The following is a 16,573-nucleotide window of genomic DNA, read 5'->3' as shown; positions in this document are numbered from 1 at the left end:
TTCAAGTGTTTTTGTTCCTGTTTTCTTGCCTGTGTAAACAGAATAAAAGGATGTTTTAGTGACAGAATCCGAGTAGCTGAGTTAGCATTTAGCGCTGCTCACATGTCACAGCAGTTATGGAGAAGCAATCAATTCAAATGGAGCATGCACAAAGACATGAAACCCAGAGACCTTGATCTTCAAAGCAGTGAAGTAGCTTGTGCCTGGACCACAAATACACACACATACACACAAAGCTAATCTTCCAACTAGGAATGCGTACTGGCTCCCTGAAGCTCCAAAGACAGCAGGCATATTTTTTCCTTCTGCAGGCTGTTTAAAATATTTGCTATCGAGTCGGGGCGGACGGAGGGTCAGGAGCTGGCCAGAATGTGCATTCCAGATGGATGTTTGTCACCGGATGATTGACATGCCCCTGGCCGTGGCCTCCACCAATCACACACCGGCCATTGTTGTCCAACAGCCCAGTGACAAGCAGCATGACAAACTCTCCCACCTGTGAGGCCATCCGTCTCCCTCTGCACCGACAGGGTTTACCAAGTCCTCAGTTTTACCTCAGTACTGACTGCAAGGACAACACACAGATTATTCACTCACTACAAGGAGAAGGGAGAACACTGATTCTAAAGCCAACTGTTCTTGCACAAGTCATTTGAATAATCCCCCGTTAATCGAACACAGAGAAAAGATTTGTCAGTCCTTTGACTAACAAAGTTTCCTTGGATACTTCTGCGCTCTTATTTTGAAATAAGGAACATGTGGAAACCATCAGTACTGGTACAATAGGCCAATAGGGAGGAAGACATCTTTTTCAGGCATGTCCTATCTTTAACATATTAACCCTTAAATATATCCCAGAGGAATCCAGTAATCTAGTTCTTAATACCACATTTAATTCCAACCTTTGCTGCACCACAGGCGTGTAAAGATATAAATGTTTTTCACAGAGTCATATCATTTCCTGTTTAATGCCAGATGCAGTAACATCTGTAGCTCACGTTGTATCATCATAACTACTGATTAAATGGTCAGTTTAGGCAAACCACAACACAAACATTTTCTCCCACTTAATTCCCCACATGCAGTCAGCAGCTGATATCCCGGAAACTTGGCAAATAGAAATCAGAACCATGTGCAGGATGAGATACCTCTCAGAGTAAGTGGGAAAATATTTTTTTGTGATGTGGAGAACGGATGCTCGTGTTTGTGGATGTCTTTTATAAGGGCATTTCCCTGTTAGCAGAATAAGCAATTTGATTAAGAAACATACTTAAATCCATTAAAGGGGGGGTATTGTGCTGTTTCACATTTTAAGACATATATAATGTTACAATGTTGGATGTTCAGACTAAACGTGGGTGAAGTTTCAAATCTGTAGGTTAAAGTATGTTGGAGTAATCCCCAGGCTGCTGTGAACGCCAGGTTTCACAGTTTTTTCTACACGCTGCACTTTGTGACGTCACAAAGTGTGGCCTCAGCATGCTTCGGAGAGCTGGCCAATCAGAAGAAAGCGGCTTGTAGGGGCGGGGTTTCTTAAAGGGACAGAGCTGACTAAGTCCAGCATGACAAAGCACCAGTGTGACAAAAATTAGGATTTTTTTTTACTCTAAATTATGCTAAGCTACTCCACAGGTATCACAGAGTGAAATATGAAGCTTGAAATTAGCATAATACCCCCCCTTTAAATGCAATGTGTACTAATGATTCAACAATATCATTCTTATTGATTTTCTGACAAATTTCATTAAAAATATATTTTTTTCAAAGTAGCCCATATTTTAGTACTAACACTAAGAATCACTGGCACATTTTTGCCCTTTACCCTTCACTTTCTTTCCTTTTCACCACTTCCTATCTTTGTTGGAAGGAGCAGTGTTTGTATTTTGTCTTAAAACTATGGCTAATTAAGTTTTTTAATGAACATTTCTCTATTAGTGCAATTAAAACAGTTTGTTTTTCATCAGATAAGTTTCACATGAAGTAATTTCTCCTTCAAGACTCTTCTTGCCAAGAGCTTGAAACACAAATGAAGTCCACTTAGAAACTTAAATCATTTCTATGTCAAATCAAACATCCACTCAAGCTAATTGCATGTACGATTAATGAGTAGGTTTAGTAAAAGAATTGAACACATATAAAGGAACAACTATGTAAAACTTTAGACCATAAAAAGTTTCAAGCTAACACAAAAGCTTGAGCAGGACACTCGAGGCTCCTTATACACTAAAGCCTTATTAATTGAACAAAGTGTCCCATTGTTGTTGCCATCCTGAGTATAAAATTAAAGCTCCTGCAGGTGGATGAGCTCAGTTGTGCTCCGGCAGGAGATATTACCCTGCCTCTCCCTGGTGGGTCTGAGACGCAGGTGGCCTGGCTTAGTGGGGAGAGAAATATGGATGAAGCATTAAAATGATCATGAAACAAAACTGCGAGGCCTTCAGGGAACCAAAGGAATCATCAAAGCTCACTCAAAGCATAAAAAGAGACAGTGTTTAATAGCATAACTCATTGATTCACTCACACATTAAACAGTAAAGATGCTTCATTGCTGGTCTCGTGTGACAGGGCGTGGCTTCATTTCACCAAACTGATGGTGCTGTTACACAAGTTCCAGCTCTCCACAGGGTATTTATGAGCAGGAATGATGCACCCTGGGTAACACGAGCAGGCCCGAGGACGACTCCTGTGTTCCTTGCTTCTTGGGGGCCCAGCAGCAGTAGGGTGCACGGTGGCCCCCCCGGGGGACGAGGGTGCTACTTCCAGCTATATTTCCCCTGTTCCTCCTCCTCTGCCAGGTCAGGGCTCAGGACAGTCACAGAGGACGTGCTGCTATAGAAAAGTGCTGCGGATCTTCTCGTAGGCTCCCAGGAAGATAAAACCACCCACGCTGATGAAGGTCACCCTCGGTATGCTGCCCGCAAACAGACTGCAGAAGAAGAAGAGAAAGAGAATAGGAACACTTTAATTTCTCCTGCATTATTCTAGTTTCTATTCACGTTGAGCTGTTGGTTTGCAGAGCTTGAACATTAAAGCACATTTGTTAAGTTGAACATTGCAAGTTACAACTAAACACGCACATGGTATCTAACTTTGGGCTTCAGCTGTGGTATGATGGACACACAAATGTAAAATCAAGTCTCGGATGATTTGATTGGATAATTTACTTTAATACAGTCAGTCATGTTTTCATCATTTCACTTTTAATACATTTTATTGAGAGGTGAAACAATAACTTTGGATCATGGTGACTGAAACTAATGTTTTTTAAAGGGATAGTCTGGGTTTGTTGAGGGGCTCATCAATAGTTAGTGTACTACGTACGGTAGATAAGTGAGTACAACCTGTGTTAGAAAAGCTACACAGAAGCTAAGCTATTTACCACTGCAGAAGGGGCTACGATTACCAAGTACTTTAGCCACTTAAAAGATTCCTACATAAAAACAAACATTTCAGTTTAAGTGTACGTGTAAGTGTATTTTAGTTTTTTGTCACCACTTCACATTAGTGTCAGACAGCCCTTTGTCTTGCTTTGCACAACAGCCCTGTAAACCTACATATGCAGTGCACCGTATCGGATCAGCTGTTTGGGTCAGCGATTTGAATTAGAGACAACAAAAACAAGAAAATACATTATTATGGAAACTACAAAATGCCATTCACAGTGGAGACTAGAGGATACTTTTATGAACCAGAGAACACACAGGAAGTGTTTTAGCAGATTAAACTGGTCAACAGAGAGACAGGGGAACTTCAAAAAATCCCAACTACCCCTTTAAGTCACTTCAGAATATCAAACTGTGCTTACTCAAAAAAAAAGTTATAAATAATATATAATAATAAATAATAATAAATAATTTAAACTATTTTTACTGCATCCTAGATAAGCCAACAGGACCAAACAAATGTGTCCACAGAAGAGTTACAAAAAACAAAATGATTACTGACACTGGAATAAACCTGCAGATGGGAAGAAAAAGTATTCTCTCAACAAGAGAAGATCATGTTTATTGGGAGCCTTCTCTTACACCAGCAGTCAGTGTGCAGAGGGCAGCTAGTGCCTGTGCTCATCCTTCAGTGCTGCAGGAATGACGTATGTTTGGCCAACCTGTAAGTAAACTGTTTGGAATTTCTTAGGTCTGCTTCATGCATAGACCTGAACTTCATCTAAAAGCAACTGGCACAGAAGCAAGTCAATCATTTTTGTTCACAGCTCGCCTGCTGCAGCCTCAATTATCTCCATGAAGGAATCATCTGAGCAGAGCTGAGGGCAGCAGAGAGACTGTATCAGGTATCGCTCCACTGATCGACAGTTTCTGTGAGTGATTTACGGCCCCCTCGTGTTTGGGTGCAGAGGGTTGATGGGAGCGGGTCAGGCATGAGGCCTTGTTGGTGGAGCCACTTTACAAAGAGAGAGAGAGAGGCCTAACATCCAGCGTCTGAGGCCCAACAAGAGGCTGTTGACGTTGCGGGGGTCAGAGGATGCGATGAGCCATGAGAGAGCACCCGTCTCCCAAGAACCCCCCCCCCTCCCGCTCTCCCCGCTACACACAGCTGTTTTTGGGATTAGGCTTCAATTCCCCACCCTAGGGCCTCCCTGGAGCTCTAACCCCCCCTTCTTTTTTCTTCTCTGTGCGTGACTGATGGCCGGATGACATCCACACATGTCCCTCTGCTGTCCATCCATCCATTTCTCCCCGTCTCTCCGTCCAGCGATGGCCCCCTCAGCTGGCTCAGTTGTTCGGGGATTTCTCCTCCGTCTCGGTTTCTTGCTGCGTCATCCACCTCTCAGACACGTGCTCGCTTCATCCCGGCTGTTCATCTGCCTTTTTAATGTCTCTCTCTCCTTCATTTTTTCCCCGCCTGTCTCTCTCTGGCCGCGTATTTGCCTACCAACACCTTCCGTCCGCCAAGCCGCCCCCGCGCTCACATGGTCTGGCCCCAGCCGAGCCAGATGTAATGGATGAAGAGCATTGTGTGTTTGTGGATGTGTGTGTGTGAGGAAAAACCTCTGCGTGCACAAATGTCTGTCTGCATTCATCATCTGCGTGGGCGTGTGTGTGTGTGCGTGTGTGTTCGTACTTCTGTTTCTGTCCATTTTCATTTCGAGAAAAACGTTTGAAATATCACAAATACGGTTACGTTTGTCTCAGCTGAGCTCGAGCAGATACTGTGGAGACGCCTTGCAGACAGGCCTTTACACAGCTGACATCACTTGTTATAGTCGAACATCACAGAAGTTACTCATAATGTTAATGATGGCTCTGTTCTATTCAAGCTTCGCAGTGAGCCATGACACTGTGACAGGGAGCTTAACACATTTCTGGCATTTTGCTCGCTTGGAGCTTCTACAACAACAGAGCTGCACTGTGGGAAATGTAGGATCCCAGGTATTTGGACTAAGAATATCTCCTTTGATCCATCAATTTGGACCATTCTTTCTTTAATATGTCATTCCCGACTCTCCCAACATTGTGGCGGTGCGATACTAAATTCTTTACGAATAATGAGAATGAGTCATGATAGACTGAACATACTTGGAAAAACATTCCCAACTCTTGGAAAAAATGCAATCCATGATCTCTTGTGATGATGCTTTTGCTTTTCTTTGGTAAATAAAGAGAGAAGTTGACTTTGCTCCGGAGAACTTAAAATAACTAAACTGTTATTGCTAAGGTCAATAACTTTCACCCTTAATTACTCGGCCTAAGGCCCGAAACAAACTGCTCCCCTGTGGGCCCTAAGCCTCTATTTTATAATGTTACAATTTCATTTAGCAGACGCTTTTGTCCAAAGCGACCTACATCTGAGAGTTAATACAACACAAGCAACGATCAAGACAGGAGGCTTCAAGTGTGATCGGACACTGGTGCACAGAAGCAAAGCACTCTCTGCATTTTTAGCATCAATATCATTAAGTGCAGAGGTGTTCATAAAGAGTTGGGTCTTTAGCTTCTTCTTTAAAGTGATAGGGACTCTGCGGACTGAGTGGAGTTTGGTAACTCATTCCACCACCGGGGGACTACAGAGGAGAAGATTCTAGTTAGCGACTTAGGGCCCTGTTGTGATGGGGGTACCAGGAGCCTTTCATTGGCAGAGCATAGTGGGAGGGACTAAGTGTAGACCTGGATGAGGGCGTTCAGGTAGGCAGGAGCTGTTGTTGTTGCTGTTTTGTAAGCGAGCAACAGGGTTTTGAATTTGATGCGAGCGGCGACTGGGAGCCAGTGGAGGGATTTGAGCAGTGGAGTGACCTGTGCCGCCGTTTTTGCATGCTGCAAGTAAGGTAGGGTGACAAGTTTCCTTTAGGGACTGAGGGGAAGTGTTCATCTCGTTCTTCAAATGGCAGAAGTAGCAGAAGAAAATTCCCAGAATGCTTTGCGAACCGAGGCCTTGTAACAAGAAACATGGTGACCAGTAGAGGAAAAGAAGCTTATATTTTTACAAATATTCATGTCTAGTAATCCATTGAAACAAAAGGAGTGATGTCATTTCCTGTTTCAAGATTTAAGCCCCTCCCTTTATAGCTTCAATCTGAAAGGCCATCACCAAGTCAAGGGCACCTCAAAATTAGGGGTAAGGTCAAAGGGGGGAATTGCGATTGGGCCAGGGTGTTTAGATAAAGAACAATCGCACTGGATTAAAATCCCAAGAATAAAGCCAGTACGCTTCTCTTCTGTTAAAATGTTTGTCATCGTCATTGCTTTTGCTCTTCTTATACGAGTCTCCCCGAGCTGTTGTTTATATCCTTTTAGTGACCTACATTAAGCTACTATTTCTGGACACGTAAGTGCAGCTCTTAAACTAGAAATTTAAGATTTGGGTCACAAAAAGAGACGCTGCTTGTACGTCACTGCAAAGTTAAAGGTGCTGACTATGTCAGGGATCTCGCAGCCATCCCAACCATTCACACAACTCCACATTTTAGAATTATCGGGCCTGGATCGGATGTTTTATAAGACGATCAGTGAAGGGTTAGCTGTGCATGGTGTAGCTGTGTGTGTGTGTGTGTGAGAGAGAATCTAAGTGTTTGTGGAAGCACGGACTGGTGTAAATGCTCCTAATAAACATGGAGGCCAATGCCAATGGCCAAAAGTGTGTAAACTGAGCAGCTAAACACTTTCTCCTCATGTGATCGGCACGATAATCAGCAGTGTGAGGAACTAATTTTAAACTCAGCGCTCTTGTTTTGTCTCCGCTCCTGACTGCCGTTACATTTCCTGTCTGGGATCAAGCCCACCTGTGGACTCAAATATTCCCCTCGGCTCCCCCGGGTGCCCTGACTCACTCTGACATCACAGCCTGGCCGACCACTGAGAGCCGTCATCCCTCTATTGTCGGCCAATCGCCTCTCTAGGGGAATGGGACTAAATATAGTTTGAAGGCATGGCAGGAGACGACAGAAGAAGAGCAGGGAACTCAGAGAAAATGAAAATGTCTTGGCTGAAGATGAGACAGAAGCTTTAGTCTTCAAGAAGAGGAGGGTGGGAACCTTCACATGTATGAGGGATCACATTTCTGGCTCTTACAGTATGTAGGAGCAGGAACAATGTGAGGTTGGAAGAAGTTAGCTATGCAACTTTTTCACAGGATAAGTGTACAAGATGACCTTCTAACCTGTGTGTGTCTTCATTAATACAAAAGAAGACATGTTTAACCTCTTACATATTCCTTCCTTAGGGGTTGTTTACTTTAATTTCTAGGACAAATGAGGGATGGTGCGAACAAAAGTGAAGTCAGAAACACAGATGTTAAAGTGCTTTTCCTGAAAACAAAAAAAAATCAAAATTTGTCTGCACGCGCACACACACACACACACACACACACACACACACACACACACACACACACACACACACTCAATGAACGATACAGACTGTTTCCGTTTAATTCTGTTTGCAAAACTTCTACCATGTCCAGCTGTTTCAGGAGATTATTTTGCCTTTTCCCAAGAATTAAAAGTCAGAAAGCCAAAAACAGGTTACATAAGCTGGGCTGTATTGAGAAACAGACTAACCCAGAGCTAGTAGTAGTAAGATTTATAACTGTAACAAAAGTATAAATGGTGAATGGACTGCACTTATAGGCAGTTTTCTAGTCTCCTTTAGACCACTTAAAGCGCTTTCACACTACATGTGCCATTCACCCACATTCACACACACTGATGGCAAAGGCTACTATGCTACTATACTATCTCTAATCAGGAACTAAATACTTTACAGCAAAGGTTATACCTTCAGGAGCAGTTAGGGTTTGGGGTTGAGCAATTTGCAGTGTCTTGCCCAAGGACACTTCCACATGTGGACTGTAGCAGTCAGGGATCGTATCGCCACCCTTCCGATTGGGAGGCGACCGACTATACCACTGAGCCACAGCCGCCCCAATCTTGTCTTTTACTTGTGCTGCATCAAATACATTGAACAAATGTATAGAATTTATTTCCTCCTTAGTTAATCTGGGGCTGCACGGTGCTGCAGTGGTTTCTGTTGCCTCAGCCAAAAAGGTTCCTGGCTCAAACCCTGGTTTGGACGAAGTGGGCCTTTCTGTGTGGAGTTCGCATGTTCTCCTCATGCATGCGTGGGTTCCCTCCGGGTACTCCGGCTTCCTCCCACAGTCCAAAGACATGATGGTCAGGTTCATTGGTGAATTTAAATTGACCGTAGGTGTGAGCGTGAAAGGTTGTCTGTCTCTATGTGTCAGCCCTGTGATTGACAGGGCGGCAAGTTCAGTGTGTACAATGACAGATGGGATCGGCTCCAGCCCCCCCGCGGCCCTGAACAGGATAAGCGGTATAGATAATGAATGGAGTTAAATCTGTGCTTCAAGGCCAGAAACTGGGAGTTCATTAATATGCTTGCAGCATGGTGCTGCAGAGTGAAACGTCATTATGTTCCTATGTGCGTCTTAACTACATCAACATTTTTTACGTGTCTGTTTATATTAACATTTACTTTTAACTATTGTTTAATGGAATCGTTTTTAGGATGTGTTTCCTTGCAACCGTGAGTACGAATAAGCTTCATTATTTTGCACAGGGGAAGGACAGGGAAGCATGGGCGTGCTTTATAAAGCAGAAATATTATAAGTCTAGTTTGCACATAAGCAGTAAGTTGGGAGGAGAAGTTGTTCATCACTGTTTCAATTAGATAAACTAAAGTGTGGTTGACCAATTAATTCAAATCTTATAACTTCAAACTGCTCATTTTAATTTCTCATGGTGAGGATCAAAGCCTCCTGATGCAGTAAAAGTACAATTAAGACTCACCGCAGACTTCCAGCGTCTCTGTATTGTTGTGTGTCTGTGGTGCAAACATGTCATTTGTTTACTTTCCTTCCACTTTGCTGTACATGAGGCACGGAGCAGACGCAGCCTGGAGGCCTTGTTGCTTGTTAGTCTTTGTTTTGACATGATTCCTGGTGCAGTTTGGTTGTTTTGCAGGTTACTGGGGGAGGCCGCTGTGAGCTCCATTGCTCTCTGCTAACCCGGGGTCTCTGGGGCACGGCACACACATGGAAGCACTTTAGAGCTTCACTACACTGCAATTGGGCCTATTACCATAATTACAGCTTTAAAGCCCCAGCAATTTGTATCAGGCATGCACCAGCGCAACCAGCGGGCCTTTGGCCCTGCAGAGCAGCAAGCCCCCCTTTTACTTTCTACACACTCTCCTTTGTCTCGGCGGCTCATTCTCTCGTCTCATTCTCTTATTCGATCTCTTCTCTCTCATTGTCCGCCTTCTCTGGTTACATAAATATCAGGGGAGACAGAGGATTGTTCAGGAGTGCATCGTGTTGTAGAGCTTATTGCTGGGTTGCACAAGTTTTACGTGTGGCCCCAGGAGATAGTTAGAGGAGATCGAGAGGGAGAGAGAGAGAAAGGAAACATCAAAGGTCGCCATGTGGTTCAGAGGTGGAGGGCATCAAAGAGCTCCCCTGTACATTACCACTTGGTTACTGTTGCTGCTGGGAGAGTGGGAGTCAGACTTTTCCATAGGGGCCAACCAACTCTCAGCAGTAGCCTCAAACATGACCTTCATTCAAACTGAAGGCGGGTTTATTTCTGCCATTCGTAGGGAATCACCCTCGGCTCGGATTAAAAGCTGAAATGTAATTTCTCTCTGATTAGATTCCAGCACTGCAGCCTGGACAAACAAACAATAACACATTGGAGAGTGTTTGTGAGACAGAGAGGGGGGAGAGGGATGTCCCACTGGTGTTTGGCCCAGTCCCAAACCTAATCTGCTTGGAGCATTACGCCGAGGTGCATCCTAACTAAATGATGGCAGCTTGTACACAAGCGGGCCTATTATTCAGAGCAAGTGAGGGTTTGTTTTAGTGCCGGCAGCCCTCTGCGGCCCCATTAGACCTGGCCTTTTGCGCGGCGCGCATTATAAAAACATCAAAACACTCAAATAAACCCATCCACTTGGCCCCGGTAACACCTTAATCAATGGGGGAGCGCAGCGAGAAGGCAGGAAAAGCTTTTATGCATCTCATTTTTCAGCTGCGGCTGTAAATTCACGTCACCTAGGGAGGCAACTCTATCATCAAACTTGATTACGTGAGGGATCAGGGTGAGTAAATCAAATCATGTAAAATAAGAGGGTTTTAAATGTGCTGGGATAACACGGTTTGTGTAAAGAGGGTGTTTTGTTTTAAACGTTCTCTCAAAATGAAGACGCACGCTCACCCAGTGATTCCTCGGCTCTTCCACACGTCGTAGAGCACCAGCGGGATGTTGCCGCTCGCTGTGGTCGACCCGGCCTACAGAAAGAGAGAGAGAGAGGGAAAATAGAGGTGTGATGATGGATGGATCGTCTCCTTCACTTCCTGCTCCTCCAAAAGACACCCTGTTTAGTCTTCCTCAGCTGAGCTTCCTCCTCCCCCTCCATCTCGCCTCATGGACAGCTGTGTCAGCGAAGGTGACACCTCCAACACCCAGCCAGCCGTTTGCCCACCCAAAAACACACTCAACAAGTTCTCCTCCTCGTCTCCCGCCACACCAGTCAGTCTGGATCTTATATTTACACAATACGGCTTAGCTGGCCAGAGTTTTTAATCCATCACTGCAGAGTGGCAGGGCTGCATGAGAGCTGCAGGACGGGGCCAGCCCGGGTTAAGTGAGGGTGTGTGAGGAGAGAGGAACAGAGAGAGAGGCAGTGGAGGGTGCAGTAAAAATGAGGAGGAGAGGAGGGAGTGCATGCGTGTAGGTGCACCAATATGCGCTGCAGCTCACTGAGCATGTAGGAAACAGTCTGCAGCGATGGCTATAAATTGTAACTCAGGAATGAGATGAAGATTCCCGCATTTTATTCATGTGAGGAAGGAAAAACACCCCTATTCCTCGTGTTTCCATTGGAGACAGGTGGCTGACGAATGACTCTCCCCTCTGCTCGACGGACAAGTTTTCTTTTCCTCTACCGCTGTGGAATGATGGAGGGAGGGAACGGAGGGAGAGGGTGTCCAAAACACACACACAACCCCAAACACACACACACACAGTCCTTGTGTTACTTATGCTGACATAAAAATATCTTCATGAAGCTTGATCTTTAGGTTTTTCTGGCTTATGTTGGCTTGTAGTGTGAGCTGTAAAAAGGTACTTTCATGCTGTCTATCTCCATGTTCCAAAGCATCAACAACTCTTTATGCAATGAAATGAACGACAGTGGCGGCTGTGTGAAAAGGTGTTAGGCGGAGGGCGTTGAACACGACACTGATGGCGGGAAAAATGGCAGCCTGTGGAGAAGAGTAGTGTTGTACAGTAGCAGTGCAGCAGTATCGTGGTCTGCCAGGCATGCTGCCAGTGCTTCAGGCAGGTTGGTGTGGCAGGAGTCCTTTCCTGGAGGGGTTTTACACGTCCAGCTGGGCCCTGGACATCCGCCCTCCTGCCCCAGCTTCGCCCACTGTACAACACCACTCTTTCATTCCTCCTGCCGTAGAAAAGAAACAACCTTCTCCTCCGATGCTGTCGGACGGAAACTGAAGTGACAAGTTCCAACACCTACATTTCCTCCCCTCCGTCCGATCCAAATCATCCGTACCCATCAACAGCAGCCCTGCTCGCTCTCGCTCTCCGTCTGTCGGCCTCTCTTTCACTCTCCTGCCTGGACTTGTCATCTCCGAGCTGCTTTGGGAGTTTGAACAATTAAACAAAACTTCAGTCTGACACGGTTTTAAAAAACAGCCTTTTACTTTACTTAAGGAGAGAAACTTTAACTTGCATAATTCCATTTGACTGGTTACCTTCTGCTTTCTATATACAGTACTGTGGCCTCAGACATGTAAATATTTTAGTACTGTTTTATAAGAGCTGAAACTATTCTATTACTCAACACCAGTTGGATCAAATAAGGTTTAATGGGACAGTTTTACAACAGATTTCTGCTTCCCAACCTCATGTTTTTGTCTGGTTGGAACTTACAGCTAGACATTATATATTTCTTAGGCTGCTTTCTTAATAGGAAAAGATAAAAAGCTGGTGTACAATGTTTAATATCCCCTCCGTCGTGGATATTTGACGATTTTTTTTACAAAATCAAACCTATAGTAGAGTAGAAAAACCTTTTATAATATTGCAATCACAATCCATGGCTGTGTTAAATACTTGATTCTGATTGGTTAATTACAGCATTCCAAGGTCTGTTATTTCCCGATAGCAGACTGTTGTTATAAAGAACAGACCAGGGAGTTGCTAATAATGCCCCCTAATCACACAATCTGGACGACTAACTGTAATTATATCAGTCCAGGAGAAGTCCGGTACATTTGACATCAGTTTGTTTACATTGGGAAAAAAAAGAAAAGAGACGAAAACAGCGGAGAGAAAACAGATTAAACACTGCAAAAATGTAAGGCTATACGACAGAGAGATCTGCAGAACTGAAGGCGGTACATGAATTAAACATTAAATAGAACAGAGAACGGGACACGGCGGTGTTTAAAGGCGGTGAATGGAAACGAAAATGTCAACAGACTCTGACGAGACAGAAAACCCCAATCAGGTGCTGCGCTGATTCCTGCGGTCCGGTTCAACTTGTCTTACTTCACCACCAGTGGAAATGTTTCAATTTAATGTGAGTAAAAACAGCAAGTTAACCGTTGCTATGGACGCAGCTCTCACTGTCAGTGTAACAGACTATTTTTAAATGGAAGACAAAAAGATAATAATTTTTAAATTGATAAAATCATTTCCAAATCGATATTTTGTGTCAAATTGATTTCGTAAGTAAAAATAAGCGGGAAAATGTACATTATCCTATACATGAACTATTAGAAAAAATACGTGCATTGGCACTTGTTTAGCCCTCGACGCGCTGGTCTCAGGCTCAACTCCCAGTCTCTGACCATTTGCTGTCGTTCCCAACTCCCCACCATACATTTCCTGTCACCCTTCACTGTCCTATTAAATAAAAGGCAAAAGCCCCCCAAAAAATCTATTACAAAAAAAAATTGCAATTTAGTTGGTGTCAGATGAAGCAATTTACAGCACGCAGACCTGAAGTGCCTTTATTTAGATCTTCTGCAGAAAAGAGGACAGCAGGAGGATGTTATTACTACTGAGGCCTGTACAGGACATTACAGCAAGGAGATAGCACAGCTTTGTCCAAAGGGGTTGACTATATTGACACAAAATAAAAGTTCCTCACAGCTTTTATATTGAAAACTTTGCACCAGGATAAATTCAGAAACCTGATGATCGATACTGAAAAAGTTTGAATTGTAGGTAAGCGTATCTACCCTGCTTTTATTTTCTTAAGTTTATAAGTGAAACTGGGGTGTTCTCGGCTGATAATATCCTTTGTTTTTGATGGCAGTTACGTCTCATTCCAGTTTTATCCCAGCCACCTGAGGTGCTTTAAGTGAATCAGAAACTTGGCCTTATAAAGTTACAGCCGAAGCTCGCTGAGGCAGCGCAGGCCGAGTCCTCTGCTGGTGGTAAATCACAGCAGCTGCTTTTCAGATAATGTTTACAGGAAGCTTTTGTACCGAGCTGTTCCACCTACGGCCAACAGCTTCTCGCAACGGACCAGGACTGTGTGAGTGTTTTGTTAATACCGCTATTTCATTAGTTAGGATGGAGGGGGGGCGAGGGAGGGAACACTGTGTCTTCTCCAAGGACAGTGTGTGTGTGTGTATGTGTGTGTGTGTGTGTGGATGGGGGTAACTCTGAACTCGCTACCCTTTACACACACATACACAGGACATAGTGAGGGAAGCCAGACGTACAGTTAGAGCGAGCCAGAAGTGAAAGAGGAGGTGGAGAGAGGGAGGAAGAGGAGGGACACAGCTACACAGAGAGAGAGAGAGACTGTTTGAGAGGACGGACAGAGTTACCGGAGGGACACTGGCCCTCTGCTTCACCTCTCAGTGACAAGCAGCCTCGAGATGGAAATTCCTCTGGAGCAGCGACAACTCCTCACCTTTACACTAACCATTCACACAAACATGTCTCCCCGACACCGTCCGTACTTTTCACCAGATGATGGATGTGTGTGTATGCCTAAGTTCTGTCCCTGTGCTACCTTGGCCCGCTCCGTCCCGCGTCCCGACACTGTTGAAATTCGCTCAGGCTGCAGGCCTGCTCAGCTCCCTGCCTGTGAGGCTTCACCTGACAGCAGTGTTTAAACCTCGCTGCCAGAGGAGGTGGTGCGCTCTACGTGTGTGTGTGTGTGTGTGTGTGTGTGTGTGTGTTTGAGTGTGTATACCTTCGCAAGCATGATCCTGGTCTTCGCCACGTCAAGGGGAGTGGTAACTAAAGCCGCCACCGCACCTACAAAAGGACACATACACATTAAGCAAAGTGCAAACATAAAAGGCCCTCTCCCTGCTCTCTGAAGAGTCTTTAAATATTGAAAATAAAGCCGTAAAAAAGGCCAATTACTTAACCGCACGCACAGTCATGTATTAATTCAGCTATAAACAGAGGAACCTTTGGCCCTACGCTCCATTAAGTTCATAAAAAAGATAATATTCCCCATCTGAGACCTTCCATGTTACTAGACCACAAAAACCAGACGAACACACTCCTATTCCCACCGCTCACCCTTACACTAAGCTGCACACACACCATGTTTTCCAACACACACCCAGCTGTACGCACAAAAATCACATTTGGATACATTCAGACGCACATGCACGCTCTCTCCCGTGAGTTTCACGCTGCAGTTACACCCCAGCATCCCTCCAAGTTGGAAGCAGGATGGGCGACGGGATCCAGAGGTATCCCCACCGAGACGCAGTGTGTGTCGCTCTCCCACAAACATAGCAACTGTTCACAGTAAACACATCCATATGGGCCACAGAGGAGCAGCGTGGCTGCGAGTGAGCCGAGGATACAGGAAGACATCAGGATCAGTGTGGTGTAACGCATCGTTGCTTTTAACAAGTTATTTCTAGCTGATTATAAGAGTGGATTTAAATCATTTCTCCTCCACTTGGTTGGATAAAACTTCGACAAGGATTAACTTACTGTAGCTTGTTTTGTAATATTCTTGGAAAGCGGCAAAAAGGAGGATTAAGTCTATAAATCTTACACACGGAGCGCTGAATTGGAGGATCTAAAATTGGCTGGAAGAATCATGTGATGTGATGAAGGTTAGACCCACATCAGACGCTGATGTAATCCCCGTCTCAGGGAATGGGCAGTGTGTTGTTTTTTTTTTCCTTCCAGCCGGTTCAAACGGGGTCGAGTCTGTCGTAAGTCAGAGCAGGGTGCTGGTGGAGATATTTGGGATGATTAAACACGCCTGTGTGAGCATTTCCAGTGTCAAGCAGATTATGTACGAGTGAAAGAGAGGGTGTGAAGAGAGGTGTACGGGGAAGTGAGTGAAATCTGAGGATCCCTGTTGGATAGCAGCACGATCGCAGAGGGACGTGAACTTGACTCCTGCCATGGACCAAGTCCCTTATACTGTCAGCACACCCTAACCCCCCCCTCCCCCTTTTCCTCCTTTCCCCCTCCTTTCGTCTCAAATTGCCCTTTAATTTTACATTTTTCAGACCTTTTCCAAGATATCCCAATGAACAATTTTGACATGATCCTTAATATGTAGGCTTTAAATACTCTAAAACTTTCCACCTGTATCCGTCCATGTCTATTTACATGTATTAAATAATCAGGATTTTACTCTGGAATAGCTTTCAAAAAAGTTCATCCCTTCTTGTGTAAAAAAAACAAAACACTTTGTCGAACAACCAAAACATGTTTTTCAGATGTTTCTTATTTTGAAATTCTCCCTACTCTGCTCATCTCGAGTCTTTTATTTAGTCATCTCCTTCCTCCTCCGTCTCTCATTCTACTCTGATTTCCCAGCATGGACCGAGTCCACGTCTCAGCTCCTCGGGATGTTGTTCTCTCATTCCCTCTCCCCTCCCTCACCTCCATCTCTATTTCTCCATCTCTCTATTGTCCCTGGAGCAGCTAACCTCAATCTTCCTGTCCTGTCTGGCGCGTCGTAGCATCTTAAGAGTTATAGACTGAGAGTCGTTAGCGTCCAACGCGGACCGGTCTGCAGAACTGTTCTTCTGAAATATGTATTTTCATTGTGGTTCTGCTTTTTCATCGTGAGAAAGGTGA

At 44.6% G+C, this 16,573-nt stretch overlaps 1 protein-coding gene across 2 annotated transcripts in view; it reads right to left on the bottom strand.

The window, feature by feature from the left end:
- Positions 1–2,496: 2,496 nt before the first annotated feature.
- Positions 2,497–16,573, bottom strand: part of slc25a26 (solute carrier family 25 member 26) — a 56,923-nt gene continuing 42,846 nt past the window's right edge. The window contains exons 8-10 of one of the 2 annotated variants that reach the window (XM_069677793.1): positions 14,703–14,767; positions 10,685–10,758; positions 2,497–2,926 (exon numbers count right to left, since the gene is read on the bottom strand). In XM_069677793.1, coding sequence (XP_069533894.1) covers positions 2,830–2,926; positions 10,685–10,758; positions 14,703–14,767 — 236 coding nt within the window. In that variant the 3' untranslated portion in view covers positions 2,497–2,829. The remainder of the gene's footprint in view (positions 2,927–10,684; positions 10,759–14,702; positions 14,768–16,573) is intronic. The other variant, XM_069677794.1, reaches the window with a different exon arrangement.

This window comes from Semicossyphus pulcher, unplaced genomic scaffold (assembly GCF_022749685.1).
Source record: "Semicossyphus pulcher isolate SPU_LCO1_2020_fin unplaced genomic scaffold, fSemPul1.0.p SCAF_3, whole genome shotgun sequence".
In the NCBI taxonomy this organism is placed as follows: domain Eukaryota; kingdom Metazoa; phylum Chordata; class Actinopteri; order Labriformes; family Labridae; genus Semicossyphus; species Semicossyphus pulcher.
The sequence above is the reverse complement of the archived record's forward strand: the minus strand, read 5'-3'. Positions and strand labels throughout refer to the sequence as shown.